The sequence below is a fragment of the Nerophis ophidion genome, linkage group LG26 (assembly GCF_033978795.1).
Source record: "Nerophis ophidion isolate RoL-2023_Sa linkage group LG26, RoL_Noph_v1.0, whole genome shotgun sequence".
NCBI classification, from domain to species: domain Eukaryota; kingdom Metazoa; phylum Chordata; class Actinopteri; order Syngnathiformes; family Syngnathidae; genus Nerophis; species Nerophis ophidion.
The window spans coordinates 18,560,580-18,583,367 of NC_084636.1; the positions used below are offsets into that span (position 1 = coordinate 18,560,580).

The window sequence follows — 22,788 nt, forward strand, 5'->3', positions numbered from 1 at the left end:
TCATTTGTTACCAGAGTCGCACCTTCTTTCTCTCGTATTACCACTCGCACGGCTTCAATAGCATCACAGTTAACGTCACCCAGTCTGCTACCTCTCTGTTCCGTATGTGACGTATGACGTGACAGTATGTTACATATATAAGAAGGTACGCTTGCTGTCTGTGAGAAGGAGACACAAGGAGTGGGACGAGCCTGTAGTGTATGTTATGTCAAATGTAAAATATAATGTAAAATATGTAAAATTGTGTAATGTAAAAAATGTATTAAAAAAAGAAGAAAATAAAACTAAATTAAGAAAAAGACACGCTTGCGACGCAGACTTTAAACTCAAGGCGATCAGTCACGCAGTAAAACACGGGAATAGAGCAGCAGCGAGAGAATTTAACATTAACAAACTGCAATACAATGATGTCTTTATAATAACTTATATAACTACCGTAATTATTAGTGTTTCTTGTTGTGGTTTTACTTTGCTGTAGAATTAAACTGCGTCATGCTAGAAGATATTTTATCACGTGTGTAAATTCAAACGATATCAAGTATAGGATAGGATAAGATAGGTCTTTATTGTCATTGCACAAATACAACGAAACTTTGTTTCCAGCACAAACCTGTTCAAGATTAGACAAACAAACAGTGTACGGGGTTACAGAACAAGAACGCTGATGGGTCTCCTTAAGGCGCCACGTAAAAGATGGGAAAAAGGTAAACGCTGGGGAAGGATGAGTAAAAAAATACAATCTAGACTGGGCTCCAAAGGGGGCCTAGTCTGGAGTGCGAAAAAACCTCCATATCAAAGCACATATACATATTACAACATACATCTCGAGATATCTAGCAACAGAGGGAAGGTAGTTCAAGGTCATGGTGGTAGGCCGCAGCTCTCAGGCGCTTACCATCCATTCATCACCTCTATGGGATTTGCGTCGAGGGCGTTGGGTTGGGGGTGGGGGGTGTACGTGTGGCGTATATTTTTTTTGTGGATGTGTGTGTGTGTGTAAGCCCGCAGTGTGTCTCTGTTCCGCGGCCTTGATGTATTATGCAGTCGCTGGTCCAAGGTCAACAACAACTGGTGTGTGTCCATGAGAGACAAGAAGGGAGTTTGTTGTGTCTTCACCACACCGTCCTTCGGGAGAGTCTCGAAGCCAGGGAAACAATCCAAGTTAGAATGATTTGCATGCGAGTGAAAATAAAACTTGCTTTTCACTCTAAATTGTCTATGACTGGTCCTCAAAAACTGCGGGGTAGACAGTCCGATGTAATCCACAGTTCTTCCCGCATCCTCAAATCATTTGTGGCAGCTTTGGGGTACTTTGAAGACTGCCAGCAACTTCCAATTTGTCGATAAACCAGAGCAACGCTTACTTCAATCAGCAGATGTCCTGTTGTCATAATTCCATCCATCCATCCATCCATCCATCTTCTTCCGCTTATCCGAGGTCGGGTCGCGGGGGCAGCAGCCTTAGCAAGGAAGCCCAGACTTCCCTCTCCCCAGCCCCTTCGTCTGGCTCTTCCCGGGGGATCCCGAGGCGTTCCCAGGCCAGCCGGGAGACATAGTCTTCCCAACGTGTCCTGGGTCTTCCCCGTGGTCTCCTACCGGTTGGACGTGCCCTAAACACCTCCCTCGGGAGGCGTTCGGGTGGCATCCTGACCAGATGCCTGAACCACCTCATCTGGCTCCTCTCGATGTGGAGGAGCAGCGGCTTTACTTTGAGTTCCTCCCGGATGACAGAGCTTCTCACCCTATCTCTAAGGGAGAGCCCCGCCACACGGCGGAGGAAACTCATTTCGGCCGCTTGTACCCGTGATCTTATCCTTTCGGTCATGACCCAAAGCTCATGACCATAGGTGAGGATGGGAACGTAGATCGACCGGTAAATTGAAAGCTTTGCCTTCCGGCTCAGCTCCTTCTTCACCACAACAGATCGGTACAACGTCCGCATTACTGAAGACGCCGCACCGATCCGCCTGTCGATCTCACGATCCACTCTTCCCCCACTCGGGAACAAGACTCCTAGGTACTTGAACTCCTCCACTTGGGGCAGGGTCTCCTCCCCAACCCGGAGATGGCACTCCAGCCTTTTCCGGGAGAGAACCATGGACTCGGATTTGGAGGTGCTGATTCTCATTCCGGCCGCTTCACACTCGGTTGCGAACCGATCCAGTGAGAGCTGAAGATCCCGGCCAGATGAAGCCAACAGGACCACATCGTCTGCAAAAAGCAGAGACCTAATCCCGCGGCCACCAAACCGGAACCCCTCAATGCCTTGACTGCGCCTAGAAATTCTTTCCATAAAAGTTATGAACAGAATCGGTGACAAAGGGCAACCTTGGCGGAGTCCAACCCTCACTGGAAACGTGTCCGACTTACTGCCAGCAATGCGGACCAAGCTCTGACATTGATCGTACAGGGATCGGACTGCCATAATAAGACAGTCCAATACCCCATACTCTCTGAGCACTCCCCACAGGACTTCCCGAGGGACACGGTCGAATGCCTTCTCCAAGTCCACAAAGCACATGTAGACTGGTTGGGCAAACTCCCATGCACCCTCAAGAACCCTGCCGAGAGTATAGAGCTGGTCCACAGTTCCACGACCAGGACGAAAACCACACTGTTCCTCCTGAATCCGAGGTTCGACTATCCGGCGTAGTCTCCTCTCCAGTACACCTGAATAAACCTTACCGGGAAGGCTGAGGAGTGTGATCCCACGATAGTTGGAACACACCCTCCGGTCCCCCTTCTTAAAGAGAGGGACCACCACCCCGGTCTGCCAATCCAGAGGTACCGCCCCCGATGTCCACGCGATGCTGCAGAGTCTTGCCAACCAAGACAGCCCCACAGCATCCAGAGCCTTAAGGAACTCCGGGCGGATCTCATCCACCCCTGGGGCCTTGCCACCGAGGAGCTTTTTAACTACCTCAGCAACCTCAGCCCCAGAAATAGGAGAGTCCACCACAGATTCCCCAGGCACTGCTTCCTCATAGGAAGACGTGTTGGTGGGATTGAGGAGGTCTTCAAAGTATTCCTTCCACCTATCCACAACATCCGCAGTTGAGGTCAGCAGAACACCATCCGCACCATACACGGTGTTGACAGTGCACTGCTTCCCCTTCCTGAGGCGGCGGATGGTGGTCCAGAATCGCTTCGATGCCATCCGGAAGTCATTTTCCATGGCTTCCCCAAACTCTTCCCATGTCCGAGTTTTTGCATCTGTGACCGCCGAAGCTGCACACCGCTTGGCATGTCGGTACCTGTCCACTGCCTCTGGAGTCCTATGAGCCAAAAGAACCCGGTAGGACTCCTTCTTCAGCTTGATGGCATCCCTCACCGCTGGTGTCCACCAGCGGGTTCTAGGATTACCGCCACGACAAGCACCAACTACCTTGCGGCCACAGCTCCGATCAGCCGCCTCGACAATAGAGGTGCGGAACATGGTCCACTCGGACTCAATGTCCAGCACCTCCCTCGTGACATGTTCAAAGTTCCTCCGGAGGTGGGAATTGAAACTTTCTCTGACAGGAGACTCTGCCAGACGTTCCCAGCAAACCCTCACAATGCGTTTGGGCCTGCCAGGTCTGTCCGGCATCCTCCCCCACCATCGCAGCCAACTCACCACCAGATGGTGATCGGTAGAAAGCTCCGCCCCTCTCTTTACCCGAGTGTCCAAAACATGAGGCCGCAAATCCGATGACACAACTACAAACTCGATCATGGAACTGCGGCCTAGGGTGTCCTGGTGCCAAGTGCACATATGGACACCCTTATGTTTGAACATGGTGTTTGTTATGGACAAACTGTGACGAGCACAGAAGTCCAATAACAAAACACCACTCGGGTTCAGATCCGGGCGACCATTCTTCCCAATCACGCCTCTCCAGGTTTCACTGTCGTTACCAACATGAGCGTTGAAGTCCCCCAGCAGAACAAGGGAATCACCCGGGGAAGCACTCTCCAGTACTCCCTCGAGTGTACCCAAAAAGGGTGGGTACTCTGAACTGTTGTTTGGTGCGTAAGCGCAAACAACAGTCAGGACCCGTCCCCCCACCCGAAGGCGGAGGGAGGCTACCCTTTCGTCCACTGGGTTGAACTCCAACGTCCAGGCTTTAAGCCGGGGGGAAACCAGAATTGCCACCCCAGCCCGTCGCCTCTCACTGCCGGCCACGCCAGAGTGAAAGAGAGTCCAGCCCCTTTCAAGACAAGTGGTTCCAGAGCCCTTGCTGTGCGTCGAAGTGAGTCCGACTACATCCAGCCGGAATTTCTCTACTTCGCGCACTAGCTCAGGCTCCTTTCCCCCCAGTGAGGTGACGTTCCACGTCCCAAGAGCGAGCTTGTGTAGCCGAGGATCGGACCGCCAAGTGTCCTGCCTTCGGCTGCCGCCCAGCTCACATTGCACCCGACCTCTATGGCCCCTGCTATGGGTGGTGAGCCCATTGGAGGGGGGACCCACGTTGCCTCTTCGGGCTGTGCCCGCCCGGGCCCCATGGGAACAGGCCCGGCCACCAGGCGCTCGCCATCGTGCCCCACCTCCGGGCCTGGCTCCAGAGGGGGACCCCGGTGACCCGCGTCCGGGCGAGGGAAATCTGGGTCCTTTGTTTTTACTTTTCATAGAGGTTTTCGAGCTGCTCTTTGTCTGGTCCCTCACCTAGGACCAGTTTGCCTTGGGAGACCCTACCAGGGAAGCCCCCAGACAACATAGCTCCTAGGTGTCATAATTCCGAGTAGGCGAATATCTTCACGTCGTCGACAGAAAAGGGTCGCCAGACATGCGGCCCTACTTCTTCTCCCAAGAGTACGTCGCGTGTCCAGCAACAACCGCTTCGTCACGACAGCAGGTTCCCCCAAACCCAAGATCTTGTCAATTTTGTTGAGGCCAATTAAATAGTTCCAATGTTTAGATTGGGAGAGCAGCGCAAAAAGAGGCAACAAGAAAGTTAAGACAAGACAAAACATAGAAACAAGCAGGAGAGATAAGGTAGAGGAAAGGGGAGCGTCAACCCTCGGTGAGTATTCTCAGGACCTGCCCGTGGCATAGGCCGTGTAGGCAAATGCTAAGGGCGCCGTCCATCAGGGGGCGCCACGCCAGTGCCACAAATGTTGGAGAAAATAAATAAATAAATAAATAAATAAAGTTGGTACTATTATTTCTAAATACAAAAAATAATCCCACGTTAATTAAAATGCAAAGTAAAGCCTATTTAATAGAAATATTATTTGTTACAACATTACGCCCCCCTCCCCCCGCACGGTGCGCCCCCTCCCTTCCTGTATCATGACTCTTTTTGGACGTCACCACATCAAAACATCAACACAAGATGTCAAAACGGCCAAAACTGTCAGGTGCCCAGGGAAGAAAAAAGATTAAAAAAAAGAGGAGGAGAAATGAGAAAAAGACAAATGTAGGTAACGATAGCCTACATGAAATGATTTGTCTGTTACAGAATGTGATAGTAACCTGGCTTTTTAGCATTAAGCTAATGTTACATGATTCGGCAATTGCTAATCAATAAATAGCTAGTTCTGTTTTAACGTCGGGTTAATATTGTGGAGCTGGCTAAATTGTTATGGAAAATAATAATGTAACGTTAGCTAATTAAAGTACTCCCACCTTACATTCCTCAGGGACATTTGTATTAGATCTTTTAAGCAGGTGTATTTTGTTTACATTTTTATTGCCTTCTGGTTAGCTAATGTTTGCGCTGCAGGTAATAGTCACTTTTCCACCCCTTTATATATAGTTGTAAGCCTAGTTGTTAAAGGGCACATCATTAATGTTAATTAAGCAATATCACATGAGATCGAATGCTGTTTTTTAATTTGAGCACTGCTGTGATTCGGTTAAAGATACTCATAACATAACATTCTCATATAATATATTATACTGTTACTTTGCATTCTGCTATTCAGCATTTTACTGTAATTAAATGATAAATGGGTTGTATTTGTATAGCGCTTTTCTACCTTCAAGGTACTCAAAGCGCCTTGACACTACTTCCCCATTTACCCATTCACACACACATTCACACACTGATGGAGGGAGCTGCCATGCAAGGCGCCAACCAGCACCCATCAGGAGCAAGGGTGAAGTGTCTTGCTCAGGACACAACGGACGTGACGAGGTTGGTTCTAGGTGGGATTTGAACCAGTGACCCTCGGGTTGCGCACGGCCACTCTCCCACTGCGCCACACCGTCCCTGAAATGCAATTGAAATTGAACTCTCGCGGCTGTGTTGGAGCCACTATGGATTGAACTTGCACAGTATCATGTTAGACCCGCTCGACATCCCACATTTGATGTCCTCTCCAAGGTTTCTCATAGTCATCATTGTCACTGGCGTCCCACTGGGTGTGAGTTTTCCTTGCCCTTATGTGGGTTCTTCCGAGGATGTCGTAGTCGTAGTGGTTTGTGCAGTCCTTTGAGACATTTGTGATTCAGGGCTATATAAATAAACATTGATTGATTGATTGATTAATGATGAAAATAAATTGAATCTACTCTAACTTGCATATCAGTTAACATAAATATATCTCTTTGGTTTTTCATCAATATTATATCATTTCATTTTATTCCTGGAATATGTTTTTATTATTAGACTGTAATACTTAATGGTCTCTCATACTCCTCTCTTCAGATGCACTGTTGAAGTTTCCAAATCCCACCCCTGGGCCATCTACCGTAAAAAATATTGTATTCCATATATTCATTTTTTATATTCATTTATTTATTCTTTTTTTTGTATCTTGTTAACTATTCTGATTGTTAATTTGCTTTCTTTAAGTAAAAAAAAAAGGTCAAAGACAAAGCTATTCGGTTTCTTGTGAGTATATACACTTCATTGCCGATGTGGGGGGCGCCACCTAAAATCTTGCCTAGGGCGCCAGATTGGTTAGGGCCAGGCCCATGCGAAATGTAACAGCTAATGTAAACTCGTTTCCTCAAAAATTCCTCCAATGAACAGGCGATGTGTTGTCCTTGGCAGGAATATTTATTGAAGAAAAGGTAAAACTGCAATGAAACAAACACACTGGTTATATAAGAACGACATAGCTCAACCGACTAATATACAGCAAAATGTATCCATCACATTTTGCGATTATTAATCAATATACAATTCTTTCTAAACATAGTAAACTAAATGTACTTACTGGCACCGCTACATGAAAGGAGCAGAACAAAGATGGTGAATGATTGTGCCGACATGACACATCATCTCTCTCTCTCTCTCTCTCTCTCAAAAAAAAAGGTTACTGACAGGATGTTCCAGACAGTTTCTGAAAAACAGGATATGCCAAAATAAAAGCCTGACTTTAAAATACATTTTAACAAACTAAGTTTTTAATCCAGAGCTGGGCAAATATGTTGACCCAAGGGCCAATGTGTATGTGTATATAAATGATATATACACATTTAGCTGTAAAAATCTAGTCTACATTATGTGTGTTCGAGTCCCTTTTTTTCAGAAACACTAATATCAAAAGTCACAATGTCCAATAGACTTCTAAAATCGTAATGACAAACCAATTTTACAGTTTTTTTTTACTGTAAGGCAGTGGTTCTCAAGCTTTTTTCAGTGATGTACCCCCTGTGAACATTTTTTTAATTCAAGTACCCCCTAATCAGAGAAAATAATTTTTGGTTGAAAAAAAGAGATAAAGACGTAAAATACAGCACTATGTCATCAGTTTATGATTTATTAAATTGTATAACAGTGCAAAATATTGTTCATTTGTAGTGGTCTTTCTTGAATTATTTGGAAAAAAAGTTATAAAAATAAGTGAAAACTTGTTAAAAAATAAATAAACAAGTGATTCAATTATAAATAAAGATTTCTACAAATATAAGTAATCATCAACTTAAAGTGCCCTCTTTGGGGATTGTAATAGAAATCCATCTGGATTCATGAACTTAATTCTAAACATTTCTTCACAAAAAAAGAAATCATTAACATCAATATTTATGGAACATGTCCACAAACAATCTAGCTGTCAACACTGAATATCGCATTGTTGCATTTAATTTCACAGTTTATTAACATACATTTTTATTTTGTTGACGTATTATTCAATAAATATATTTTAAAAGGATTTTAGAATTGTTGCTATTTTTAGAATATTTAAAAAATAATCTCACGTACCCCTTGGCATACCTTCAAGTACCCCCAGGGGTACGTGTACCCCCATTTGAGAACTACTGCTGTAAGGTAGACCCAACATAACACAACATAAACACAACAGAACAAATGTCCAGAACCCCTTGCAGCACTAACTATTCCGGGACGCTACAATACAGCCCCCCACTTCCCCCCCAACCTCCTTATGCTCTCTCAAATTCCAAGCTGCTGTTTTGAGGCATGTTAAAAAAAATAATGCACTTTGTGACTTCAATAATAAATATGGCAGTGCCATGTTGGCATTTTTTTCCATAACTTGAGTAGATTTTTTTGGGAAAACCTGTAACATTGTTTAATGCATCCAGCGGGGCATCACAAAAAAATTAGGCATAATAATGTGGTAATTCCACGACTGTATATATCGGTATCGGTTGATATCGGAATCGGTAATTAAGAGTTGGACAATATCGGAATATCAGCAAAAAAGCCATTATCGGACATCTCTACTTTCCACCTTTGCAATTCACTTGCATTGGGACCAAGAAACATTTTTTTTGGCAGTTGGCAACAATATCGAAATGCTCATTACTCCCACCTACAGGATTGGGGTGAAACAGCTTTATCCGTCGCATTATTTACAATATTACAACTTTAACATTTGACAACCAAACAATTAAACAAGGCGACTCGGTAAAGAATCTGGGTATTATCTTCGACCTAACTCTCTCCTTTGAGTCACACATTAAAAGCGTTACTAAAACGGCCTTCTTTCATCTCTGTAATATCGCAAAAATTCGCTCCATTTTGTCCACTATCGACGCTGAGATCATTATCCATGCGTTTGTTACGTCTCGTCTCGATTACGGTAACGTAATATTTTCGGGTCTCCCCATGTCTAGCATTAAAAGACTACCGTTAGTACAAAATGCGGCTGCTAGACTTTTGATAAGAACAAGAAAGTTTGATCATATTACGCCTGTACTGGCTCACCTGCACTGGCTTCCTGTGCACTTAAGATGTGACTTTAAGGTTTTACTACTTACATATAAAATACTACACGGTCTAGCTCCAGCCTTTCTTGCCGATTGTATTGTACCATATGTCCCGGCAAGAAATCTGCGTTTAAAGGACTCTGGCTTATTAGTGATTCCCAGAGCCCAAAAAAAGTCTGCGGGTTATAGAGCGTTTTTTTTGGGCTCCAGTACTCTGGAATGCCCTCCCAGTAACAGTTCGAGATGCTACCTCAGTAGAAGCATATAAGTCTCATCTCAAAACTTATTTGTATACTGTACTTTAGCCTTTAAATAGACCCCCTTTTTAGACCAGTTGATCTGCCGTTTCTTTTCTTTTTCTTTTATGTCCCCCCCTACCTTGTGGAGGGAGTCCGGTCCGGTGGCCATGGATGACGTACTGGCTGTCCAAAATCGGGACTCAGGATGGACCGCTCGTCCAGAGTCGGGACCCAAGATGAACCGCTCGCCAATGTATCGGTTGAGGACATCTCTGCGCGGCTGATTGAGATGGTTTCCTGCTGGCTCCACTTTGGATGGGACTCTCGCTACTATATTGGATCCACATTGGACTTGATTCTTACGGTTACGTTTGATCCACTATGGATTGGACTTTCACAATATCATGTTAGATCCGCTCGAAATCCATTGCTTTCGGTCCCCTGGGGGTAGGGGTTGCCCACATATGTGGTCCTCTCCACGGTTTCTCATAGTCATCATGTCCCACTGGGGTGAGTTTTTCCTTCCCCTTATGTGGGCCCTACCGAGGATGTCGTTGTGGTTTATGCAGCCCTTTGAGGCACTTGTGATTCAGGGCTATATAAATAAACATTGATTGATTGATTGATTGGTTGATTGATTGATTGATTGATTGATTGATTGATTGATTATTTGACCATCAATTAACTGGGTTAGAATTGTTGAGCCCGGTCAGGGGTTATACAGCTCCAAAATTATTTTTTTTTCTGTGACTTGAAACATCCTAAGTGCTTTCTTTTTAGATTGAACTGAATATCTGTAAGAAAGTTCCTTAATTTGATCCTCTCACTCCATTTGAGTATATGATCCTCGCCACCATCATTGCCAACTGTATCGTCCTGGCTCTGGAGCAGCATCTACCGGGAGAGGACAAGACGCCCATGTCAAAGAGACTGGTGAGACATGACTTGTAAATTCAAGGTGTTTTCAATACTGAGCTGTTAAAAATCCTCACTTCAATTTTACATAATGATGGTTGAAACTTTTTTGTTTGTTTTGTGCCAACAGGAGAAAACCGAGCCCTACTTCATTGGGATGTTCTGTTTGGAGGCGGGAATCAAGATCATCGCTCTCGGTTTCGTATTTCACAAAGGATCTTACCTCAGAAATGGTTGGAACGTCATGGATTTCATTGTGGTCCTCAGTGGGTGAGTAAAAAAAAAGAGAAATTTGTTGGAAAATAGTACATAAAAGTCAACAATTTTATTGTTAGTGAAGATTTTTTCTCGATACAACATTTGGTTTACAACTTCAACATTGTGTGTATGTACACATTTGGAAGCACATGATGAAAATAGTTGCATTAATTATCGTAAAAAAACAAAACAAAACACGGAACTAGGGCTGGGCGATATATCGAATTACGCGAAATAGCGCGGGTTTGTCTCCGTGCGATATAGAAAATGACTATATCGTGAAATTCGAGTACATGTTCTCACGCAGTTGCTTTTAGCTGCGAGCATTACACTACAGGCTCTTCTTCACTCCTTGTGTCTCCTTCTCACACACAGCAAGCGTACCTTCTTACACATGTCACATACTGTCACGTCATACGTCACATACGTATCTGCCCTCGCGGAGCAGAGAGGTAGCAGACTGGGTGACGCTGGCTGTGATGCTAGCAAAGCCGTGCGAGTGGTAATACGAGAGAAAGAAGGTGCGAATCTGGTAACAAATGAAAGAAGAATTAATTCCCAAGAAAAACAGCAGGGGGTCCATCGTCTGGCGGTGGTTCGGCTTCAAGCGGGAATATGTCGAATAGACAACTTAAATTTGTCAAGTGTGGGGCACAAGCGTTGTTACCAAAAGTAACATTACTGCTAATATGTAGCATAATTTGAAAAGTCACCCGCTAGAGAGTGAAGAGAGCTTACTCCCCATGTCAACATCTCCATTCGGTGGCACATGTATTTCCAGATCAACACCGCATGAAAAAAAACAACCAACAACAAAAGGAAATAATTTAACCTACCACATACCCTATTTGATTTCCTATTATGCAGCTCATTTTTATTTGAAAATTATTGAAATATCTTGTGTGACATCCTGCACAAAAGTGCTTTTTATTTGTTTTAAACTATTGTAATGGCGTTCTGTACAAAAAGTGCACTTTAATTTAGTGTTGTTTTGATATGTCATCATAGTGACATCATGCACAAAAGTGCACTAATAGCTTGTTTTAAAATGTCTCCGACAATCTTGCACTTTCAGTTTTGGAAATGACATGAATGTTTGTGCCACTGCTTAATGACTGTCTAATGAATACAGTTTTGGTCAATTGACTTAGTTTTTTATTTTCCTCTCTGCATGAAAGTTTAAAATGAGCATATATTAATGCAGTATGAACAAGAATGAATCATCACACTGCTGTGATTATTTGTATCAAATGTTAATTCAAGGCTAAGGCAAACTATCGAGATATATATTGTGTATCGCGATATGGCCTAAAAATATCGAGATATTAAAAAAAGCCATATCGCCCAGTCCTATACGGAACCTCACAGAATGTGAATTTATGAGTAATTTGAGGGTCTCTTGGCTTTTTGTCAGTGGTTTGCCGCAAGATGAAATGTTTTTTTAATTTACTTTTCCTAAATATCTAAAATTATTCATGTTCTCTTCATGTCATATTATGCTCCTTCCAGTGCTGTTGTTTTTAAGTCAGGGTTTTTATCCAATCAGAATTCAGCTAGCTTATGTTGCCATGCTGCAGGAAATCCGAGGGCCTTCAGAATCAACAGTGGGTGTCTGTGCACTGTAAGTGAATGAGCACATACAGTTGATAAACAGTTGGGATCGCATATCACGAGTTGTTGTCAGTAAGGCCTTCTATGCGTCCTATGATTGGATACTCACCGGGACTGTTTGTCAAAATTTTTTTGAACATATGCAGTTGATAGACTGTTGCGACAGCCAATCAGATCACAAGTTGTTGAGTGTAGCCTATCTAGGTAGCCCGGTGTTAAAGAGACTGTAAATGGGTACTGACTTGTCATTACCAAATGAGTATCCATTCACAAGTTGCAATTTAATAGGAAGCAGGAAATGTTGCGCCGTAGCCATACCGGGCTAGCAGAGAAATCACAGCTACTCATCTGTTTTGATTGATTGATTGCTTGATTGATGGAAACTTTTATCAGTCGATTGCACAGTACAGCACATATTCTGTACAATTGACCACTAAATGGTAACACCCGAATAAGTTTTTCAACTGTTTAAACCAAAAAGAAGGACAACAAAATGTTGTTTAGGTGGCAGATATATATTTGCAATGCCATTTTCAAGAAGGATATTTAAAGGGAAACTACATCTTGGGAGACCATGTCAACTGACCCCGGAAGATAGCTCAGTTGTCCCGGTGATTAAAATGGGAAAATGCCCGTCATTTCCACTCGAATCAACCGGCCATGATCTGTGCCACTGGCTTACGTGAGTTCAGATATTTTATTTCTTTATTTTTTCATGTTTAATACGTTTTTTACAATTTTCATTTTGACAGTACAACAGCATGTTTTTATTGCTGTTGCGGGTCTATTGATTTTTAAATGCGCCATAAAATAACCTGTTTTGTACACAGTAGTGCGTAAATGTGTTCCTGTATAGTATGCAATGGTCATGTGGTGACATAAATGATGGTATTTTGAGAGTTAATCATTGCAGTCGGACATCACTGAAGGCCTAGCTGGGAAATGCACGGCCTTTTTGTTGTGCTTAAAGGCTTTATATTATACAAAAACAACTCATTTTACCTGTTGGCACCTGTTTTTGTGTATTTAAGGGCCCAACAACATCCGAAAATTTGAATCCAAACCATGGAAGTTTGGCATACATAATAATAAAACACTTTTGTCTTTTAACAAAATGAGCGGTTTAGAATTTGAGATGATTGTGACATATCTTGTCTTAGTTACATCATCGGATATCTTCATACATGTACAGTACATCCCCAAAGCTTTGCACAAGTCTGCCATTTTTATTCGTTTGAAGTTCAAAGATGTTGTAAATGAGTTTCTCCTTTTTCTATTTCCTTGTTATGGGGTAGACTGGCTCATACATGCACATGCATGTTAAAATCCTCTGCTGTTGGCGTTACTAATAAAAAGTAGCATATAGTTCTAACTTGTACTTGTTACTAGAAAGAGAACCAACATTTTAAATGTTCTATTGAAAGTACAGAACATTACACATTGCGCTCCAAAATTTGGCGCCTAGCTCAGCTACAATTGGGCGGAAGGCGGGGTACACCCTGGACAAGTCGCCACCTCATCGCAAGGCCAACACAGAAAGACAGACAACATTCACTCTCACATTCACACACTAGGGCCAATATATATATATATATATATATATATATATATATATATATATATATATATATACATATATATAAATAAATATTCCTCGCATACTAATGGGATAAAAGAGCGTACACTTGCTGCGTGCTCGCCCAACACTGCGCCGGGAACGCAATGATGTCACGTTATCGATGGGAAAATGCATTTTTATACAAGTCAACGGTTATTTATATAGCGCTTAATCACAAGTGTCTCAAAGGGCTGCACAAGGCACAACAACATCCTCAGCTCAGATCCCACATCAGGGCAAGTGAATTCCACTTATTAACACTTCTTTCAATAGATTATTAAAATGAAGAAATAGGCATAGATGACAGTTAATGACAATACCAGACAATTAGTGAAGTGAACTTTATTTATATAGCGCATTTAGAGGCTCAAAGCACTTTACATGGTGAAACCCATTATTTACATCTTTGACGTTTGGTATTTTGTACTGTCATTATGTTATTTGATTACTGTTATTAGCCACAGGAATAAACATCAACATTTCTAAGAAATGCCTGTAATTGTGAAACTAATCAATGCACGACAACCGTAAAACCGTGATTACTCAAGACCATCATTTGACAGTCAAAATCTATAATCTGTGCATCCCTATACTATGTAACCCATTGTTCTTTCTTACAATGACTTAATATATATATTATATGATGTGCCTGAGTGGCTCGGAGACACCGAGAGTAATAAGCGGTGGAAAATGCATTAGAAAGGACAGATTAAAAAAAAAAAATAATAAATGTAATATTTTTAAACCCGGGACTTCCCGCGGGCCGGATTTTGGATGCTGGCTGGCCAAATCCGGCCTGCGGGCCGTGGTTTGGGGACCCCTGCACTAGACAGTAAATCTTACCTTTACTTGTCCATTCTCCTTTCCTTCTGGACGAAGATCTCTATGACTTTGTTGTAGAAGTCCTCCTCCTTTTTCTTTGAGTTATTAAAGTCTCTTTCTCAATTGAGATAATTGCCACCCAATGCAAGCTCCTGTTTCCCCTTACGTGCCTGGCTGCAGTCACACCGCGACACCTGTCCGTCATAAATAACAGTCTCCGATAACCTGGACCAATTCAAACCGTTAATTGTTTTTGTTGTTGTTTGATTTGCATTGCCTGTGTCTGCCTCACTTCTCGTCTGCCGCATTATTTTCATCAGGAAACACGGAATTTCTGCAATTTTGACCATGAAAATGATCAAAATATACAGGAACCACACCAAAATCACATATAAAGCATAGACCAAAAGAGATATTCAAAAACATATTTTATTTTATTACTTAGTTTTTGAACATCTCATGCTTAAGCCTTTTAACCCCCTTGTGGCAAGGTGGGTCACTGAGTAAATAAAATGTACGTGCGCCATCAAGATTGAATGTGTTTTAATGCACGCAAACCTTTAGTTCAGGGATGTTAAACTCATTTTGCTCAGGAGCCACTAAGAGAAACATCTATTCCCACGCGGGCGGACTGATAAAATCATGGCATAAAAATGTAAAAATAAAGAGATATTTGAAATTGTTTACTTTGTCTTATTTTGGCCAAAAATAGACCAAGCACATTCTGAAATATACATATTACAAATAATCCTCTTGGCAAAACACTTCAAGTTAGTTGAAAATTCTGAGGGAAAAAATGGTGCATTTTCAAAACACAATGAACATAGACTTTGTCTCTGTGTAATTACAAAGCCATTAAGCACTTACTGATTAGCATTCTCATGTTGCCAGTCTACCACCAAAGACATGTTTGGAAAAGCAACCAAGTGTTTCCTCAAACTGCCGCATAGGTGATATCTGCAACTTCCACAACACATTCATTTATAATCATTCAAATATTACAATTATGATATAATCAAAACAATTGTCAAAATCACATCTTAACAGCCAAATTAAAGGTAACATAACTACAAACGTAACTACTTGAACATTCTAGATTCAACCATATAATAAAATACAACAAACAAATTAAAAACCCACATTTTTACAATGGAGTTCAGGGTGCACAACGTGCAGTCAACCAACGCTGCATTAGAACTCAAACTACTTCAAAGATGATATTCATGTTGTCTTAAGTCTTTGCATCTGACCGTTTCGTTATTTTATCCTTTGAGTGGCTAATTTACAATTAAAGACGGTATTCTGTGTCGCTACAGCATTAGTCTGCCGACAGTAAACAGCAGGAGCTACCCAGAGGGCGCTCAAAGTGAGCTGACATCCATCCATCCATTTCTACCACTTATCCCTTTGGGGGTCGCGGGGGGTGCTGGAGCCTATGTTAGCTGCATTCGGGCAGAAGGCTGCGTACACCCTGGACAAGTCGCCACCTCATCGCAGGGCGTCAGCTATAATGTCATCTTTAAACAGTGTAATGTGTGACGTGGGTTACATTAGAATTGCTATTGCGACATCCAGTGGACACATTTAGAACAACTGTTTTTTCTTTAAAAAAAATTGCAGCTCATTCTTTTACTAGACAAACTCATCTTGCAGGCCGCAGGCCGGATTAAACCTGTTCGCGGGACTGACACGCCCCACGGGGCGTACGTTTGACAACCCCGCTTTAGTTGATAAGGCCTGATGTGTTTATTAATCAGATAGACCGTGTAGAGGATTGGGTCCTTGCTCATTTCCGTCTTTCCATTCCAGGAGTGTATGGCACTCGATGTGTGCAGTCTCATTACGGACTGAATGGAGCTTATGAGATATGATAATGCTATTAGGTGAGCTGCCAGTGGAGTCAGTCAGACAGTAATTAGGTGCCAAGTCTCTCACACCAGCACTGACACTTTTAAAATAGTCTGTTCTTATGATAACTTACTAAGTTTTTTTTTTAGGAAGAAGTCTTTCACATTAATTAGTAGAAACACTAGTTATTTGGGAGCTATTCGGTAAGCCTTTTTTTTTTTTTTACATATGTTATGAAATTAATCTTCCCCAACTTCTCTATTTAAAAATTTTAATGGGAAAACCAATTAAGTTAATTGGAGGCAAGCTGAGTTAGACTGCAGCACCTCGTGCTTGAAGCTTTTCAGGTGGAATTATTTTCCATTCTTGCTTGATGCACAGCTTAAAGACCTACTGAAACCCACTACTACCCACCACACAGTCTGATAGTTTATATATCAATGATGAAATATTAACATTGCAACACATGCCAATACGGCCTTTTTAGTTTACTAAATTACAATTTTAAATTTCCCGGGACTTTTTTCTTGAAAACGTCGCGTAATGATGACGTTTACGCGTGGGGCTGTTATGATTATGAGCGCTGCGTACACACACAGCTAAATGTCGTCTGCTTTAACGGCATAATTACACAGTATTTTGGACATCTGTGTTGCTGAATCTTTTGCAATTTGTTCATTTACAATTGGAGAAGTCAAAGTATAAAGACGGAGTTGGGAAGCTTTAGTTTTTAGCCACACAAACACACGGTGATTCCTTGTTCAAAATTCACAGAGGTGAAACTTTACTATGGATCACAGCGAACATGGATCCCGACTACATGTCAACCAGCAGGTTTCGGTGAGAAAATTGTGGTTAAAAAGTCGCCTCTTACCGGGTATCAGCTGAGCTTGTGCCGTCCATAAAGCTGCCGTCGACTTCCCTGAGACACTGTGCGTCAACACCCGGCCGTGGACGTACACTTCCGACTATCAGGTACAGTTAAACTCACTAAAACACTAGCAACACAATAGAAAGATTAGGGATTTCCCAGAATTATCCTAGTAAATGTGTCTAAAAACATATGAATCTGTGTCAATGCAACACGATTGCAATCGCGTTTTTTTTTTTTTTTAACTTTTTGTTGTTGTTGTTTTTCTAGTCCGTCGCTATCAATATCCTCAAACATGAATCTTTCATCCTCGCTCAAATTAATGGGGAAATTCTCGTTTTCTCGATCTGAATAGCTGTTTTTGTTGGAGGCTCCCATTAAAATCAATGTGAATGTATGAGGAGCCCTCAACATGTGACATCATCGTCTACGACTTCCGGTAGAGGCAGGGCTTTTCTCCAGTTGCGAACTTTATCGTGGATGTTCTCTACTAAATCCTTTCAGCAAAAATATGGCGATATCGCAAAATGATCAAGTATGACACATAGAATGGACCTGCTATCCCCGTGTAAATAAGAAAATCTCATTTCAGTAGGCCTTTAACAGTCCGGGGTCTCTGTTGTGGTATTTTACGCCACATATTTTCAATGGAAGACAGGTCTGAACTACACGCAGGCCAATGTAGTACCTGCAGTCATTTACTATGAAGCCACGCTGTTGTAACACGTGGCTTGGCATTGTCTTGCTGAAATAAGCAGGGGCGTCCATGGAAAAGACGTTGCTTGGATGGCAACATATTTTGCTCCAAAACCTGTATGCGTACTTTTCAGCAATGGGCACTAATACACCCCCATACTATCACAGATGTGGGCTTTTGAACTTTGCGCCTATAACAATCTGGATGTTTTTTTCCCCTCTTTGTTCTGGTGCACACAACATCCACAGATTCCAAAAACATTTTGAAATGTGGACTCGTCAGACCACAGAACACTTTTTCACTTTGCATCAGTCCATCTTAGATGAGCTCGGGCCCAGCAAAGCCGGCGGCGTTTCTGGGTGTTGTTGATAAATGGCTTTCGCTTTGCGTAGTAGAGTTTTAACTTGCATTTACCGGTGTAGCGACAAACTGTAGTTACTGACAGTGGTTTTCTGAAGTGTTCCTGAGCCCATGTGGTGCTATCCTTTACACACTGATGTCGGTTTTTGATGCAGTACTGCCTGAGGATCCAAGGTCACGGGTATTCAATGTTACGTGCAGTGATTTCTCCAAATTCTTTGAACCTTTTGATGATATTACAGTCTTTAGATGGTGAAATTTCCAAAATTCCTTGCTATGGCTCATTGAGAAATGTTGTTCCTAAATTGTTCGACAATTTGCTTATGCATTTGTTCACAAAGTGGTGACCCTCTCCCCATCCTGGCTTGTGAATGACTGAGCATTTCATGGAAGTTGCTTTTACACCCAACCATGACCCCTTGTTCCAAATTAGCCTGTTCACCTGTTGGACGTTCCAAATAATTGTTTGATGAGCAATTCCCAACTTTCTCAGTCTTTTTTGCCACTTGTGCCAGATTTTGAAACATGTTGCAGGAATCAAATTCCAAATGAGCTAATATTTGCAAAAAATAACACATTTTACCAGTTTGAATGTTAAGTATCTTGTCTTTGCAGTCTCTTCAATTGAATAAAGGTTGAAAAGGATTTGGATTTAATTGTATTCTGTTTTTATATACCATTTAAATAACATGCCAACTTGATTGGTTTCAGGGTTTTTGTCTGTAACAGAATTTTTTAGAGCTCAAAAATGGTTCGTCGACAGTGAATGGTGAGGTGGAATTCATCTTAGTTCTCTTTGACTACCTTGTCATTTATCAACAACACAGCAGTAAGAGAACCAGTTTTGCAAAAGTTGTATGAAAATGAAATTTAATATGAAAAGTTTATTGTTAGAAAAAGTTTAACTTAGGTTAGTTTCACATATGAGTGCAAACAACATTTTAAAGCTCATGCATAGGCAGAAAAAACTGCTGGACGTGGACCACTATAATACTTAAAATGTTGCTACATGCTGCCATATAATGGAGTTGATAACAAAAACTGCAACAGGAAGTTGTCTACAGCCACAACTCCATCCATCCATTTTCTATCGCTTGTCCCTTTCGGGGTCGTGGGGGGTGCTGGAGCCTATCTCAGCTGCATTCGGGCGGAAGGTGGAGTACACCCTGGACAAATCGCAACCTCATCGCAGGGCCAACACAGATAGACAGACAACATTCGCCAGACCTGTGCAAATTAAGGCCCGGGGGCCACATGCGGCCCGTAGAGCTTTTCAATCTGGCCCGCCGGACATTCCCAAATCCTTTTTTTAGATCTTTAAGATGGAAAGTGTAGATGCCATAATGATGTGCCGTGAGGTTTTCTAATGACCGTAAGTCTTCAACTATACTAAGTATTTCAATGATTGGAATCTGCGCTTATGGATGATAATCCAATTACTATGGTCATCTAATTAGTTGATATGCTTATCTAATTGGTTACTATGGTCATCTAATTAGTTATTATGGTAATCTAATTAGCTTCAATGGTCATCTAATTAGTTACTATGCTCATCTAATTAGTTACTACGTTAATCTAATTAGCTACTACGGTCATCTAATTAGTTACAAAGGTAATCTACGTCATAGCTGCTCAGACGAGGTAATCTACGTCATAGCAGTGTGGGCGGGGAGCGTTTCCACAGACGCGGAAGGAGATTTTCACAACAAAGTTCTAAAGCTCAGTGATATATAGAATAGAATAGAATAGTATAGAATAGAATAAAATACAAAGTACTCTATTGATCCCTGGGGGAAATTCAGAAAATATCAGATGTATCAGATTTTAGGTGGGTTTATTTTGTACCCTTCGCTTTCATATTTCACTGTTTGTTGCATTTTCGTTGCATATCACTTGATTGTAAAATATGTCGATTGTGTGACATTCATATGTTGTCAATATTCAGTGTTTTATCCTTCATTGTAAAATAAAAAATTCCATTACGTTTTTAAGGCGGTCTGTCATAACGTTTTTAGCATTCAATCAGACATTATTGTGAGGTTTTGTATTAGTGTTCCTAAAAATAGATATACAGGCCCCCCAGATACATTTTTTTCTCTAAATTTGGCCCCCGAGTCAAAATTATTGCCCAGTCCTCATTCACACACACATTCACTCACTAGAGCCAATTTAGTGTTGCCAATCAACCTATCCCCAACTGATAATATCAATGTTTTTTGACCCGGTGTGGTTACTTCCTTTTTTGAACCATAAATTCAACAACTACCGTATTTTTCTGATTATAAGTGGAGTATACGTCGCACCGGCAAAAATCCATAATAAAGAAGGAAAAAAACATATATACGTCGCACTGGAGTATAAGTCACATTTTTGGGGGAAATTTATTTGATAAAATCCAACACCAAGAATAGACATTTGAAAGGCAATTTCAAATAAATAAAGAATAGTGAACAACAGGCTGAATAAGTGTACGTTATATGACGCATAAATAACCAACTGAGAAGGTGCCTGGTATGTTAATGTAACATATTATGGTAAGAGTCATTCAAATAACTATAACATATAGAACATGCTATACATTTACCAAACAATCTGTCACTCCTAATCGATAAATCCGATGAAATCTTCTTCCTCGATGTCGCTTCTAAACAACTTTGCCAACTCCAAAGGTATGCGCCGCTTCCTCTTGTCGTTTTCTGCTGCGTATTTCAATACGTCCAGCTTGTAATCTGCAGTACATGATTTCCTTTTCGGGGCCATTTTTGTTCAGCCCTTCTCAGTTTTTATAAGTTACCGCCAACGATGAAATGATCCATTTTAATAGCTACGGCAGTAGCATATAGCAGTTAGCATTCCATGACCCACAATGCACTTCTGCTATGACCCTCCCCCGCCGAATTCTTATTGGTTGACGTGTGTGTGACGATTGCTGACGTGTGTGTAAAGATTGCTGACATTTTCTTCGTCTTTTCCGCGAATGAGATAAATAATATTGTTTGATATTTTACGGTAATGTATTAATAATTTCACACATAAGTCGCTCCAAACTATGAAAAAAACTGTGACTTATAGTCCGAAAAATAGGGTATACTCCAAGGTCAGTTAGTGGTGCCGCTGTACTTTTAAATTTAATGTTAACAATGAGCCATGCAGGCAGACTCCCTGCTTGATTAAACAGTGTTTTTTCCCATTGTCATGACAGACTACAAAAAGCAGTGTGGAAACTTTTGGCTCCTCTTACAATATTTGTTTTCATGAACGTAATAGCCTTTTGTGTCAACACTGAAAGCCCTGGTCACCTCTTTTAAGCTACTTCAGTGCTTCATGAGTTTTTTGTTTTTCACAGAAGGAGAGTGAAGGTGAGGCATGGGATGTAAAAAAAAAATGCAGAGAAATAGACAAATAGAGGCAAACAAACAGGACAAAACAACAAGGTTAAGTCAGAGGTAACGAGGAAAATGCGCCTATGTGTGATGTACATGCTAATTGGCACCAATGTGGCCATGTTCAGTTGCAAACCCTCCATTAGAATTGCAACTGCTGGCAGAAGGAGACGCCCAGAACTGACTGGTTAAAGCCACCCCTTCAAAGCCACCCCTATGTTCCCACTGTGCCCCTTATGAACAAGGCAGGAAGTAGTGGAAATTGCTCCAAAGCAAAGACATGGATTATATTCCTATTTATGTTGATTTATTTTTAAATGTATTTTGAAAGATTGAGCCCATTTTATAACCTAATGGTGCACTTACACTGTAAGTGGCTGAGTTATAATGTCTGAGATATCTTGTGTGTGTGTTCTGTTGTGTACAGTATGTGTGCCACATGGAGCACTACTACTGGACTTTTATCCAAAAACACCTTCTGTCAGCTTGGCACTAGTACACCTGTATCACTGAATAGCACACACACACACACACACACACACACACACACACACACACACACACACACACGTTCGTGTATGTGTTACCTTCTTGAAACCTCTGAAAAATGCCGACCTCTTTAGGACCACCCATTCTAGATATATAATGATTTTTGTTTGTAATTGTTTTTTAATCTTCATTATTTACTTTAAGTTATTACAGTATATCCCTATATATTTTTTTTTCTTTCAATTTTGGTCGAAGGGGGCGCATTACAATTTTTTACACACACTTGTTATTTCATATTTTGGCCAGAATTGTTATCTTCTTGAAACCTCAGAAAAATGCCTACCTCTTTCGGACCACCCATTTTAGATATATATGGATTGGTATTTACAACATTAATAATATATACGTGCTATACAAATATAAAAAAGCTTGTTGTGAAAAATGAGAATTTTGGCAGTATTATTATAAAAGTCGTAAATTTACTCAACACAAGTCAAAATTTTACAAGAAAAACTGGACATTTGTGCAATATTATATTGGAAGTTGAAATTTTACTCAATAACAGTCGCAATTT

At 41.4% G+C, this 22,788-nt stretch overlaps 1 protein-coding gene across 1 annotated transcript in view; it reads left to right on the forward strand.

Moving 5' to 3' along the window:
* The window catches only part of LOC133543280 (voltage-dependent R-type calcium channel subunit alpha-1E), a 257,650-nt gene that overhangs the window by 30,351 nt on the left and 204,511 nt on the right, over positions 1 to 22,788 (forward strand). The window contains exons 2-3 of the mRNA XM_061887764.1: positions 10,170 to 10,275; positions 10,388 to 10,527. Of these exons, the coding sequence (XP_061743748.1) occupies positions 10,170 to 10,275; positions 10,388 to 10,527 (246 nt within the window). The remainder of the gene's footprint in view (positions 1 to 10,169; positions 10,276 to 10,387; positions 10,528 to 22,788) is intronic.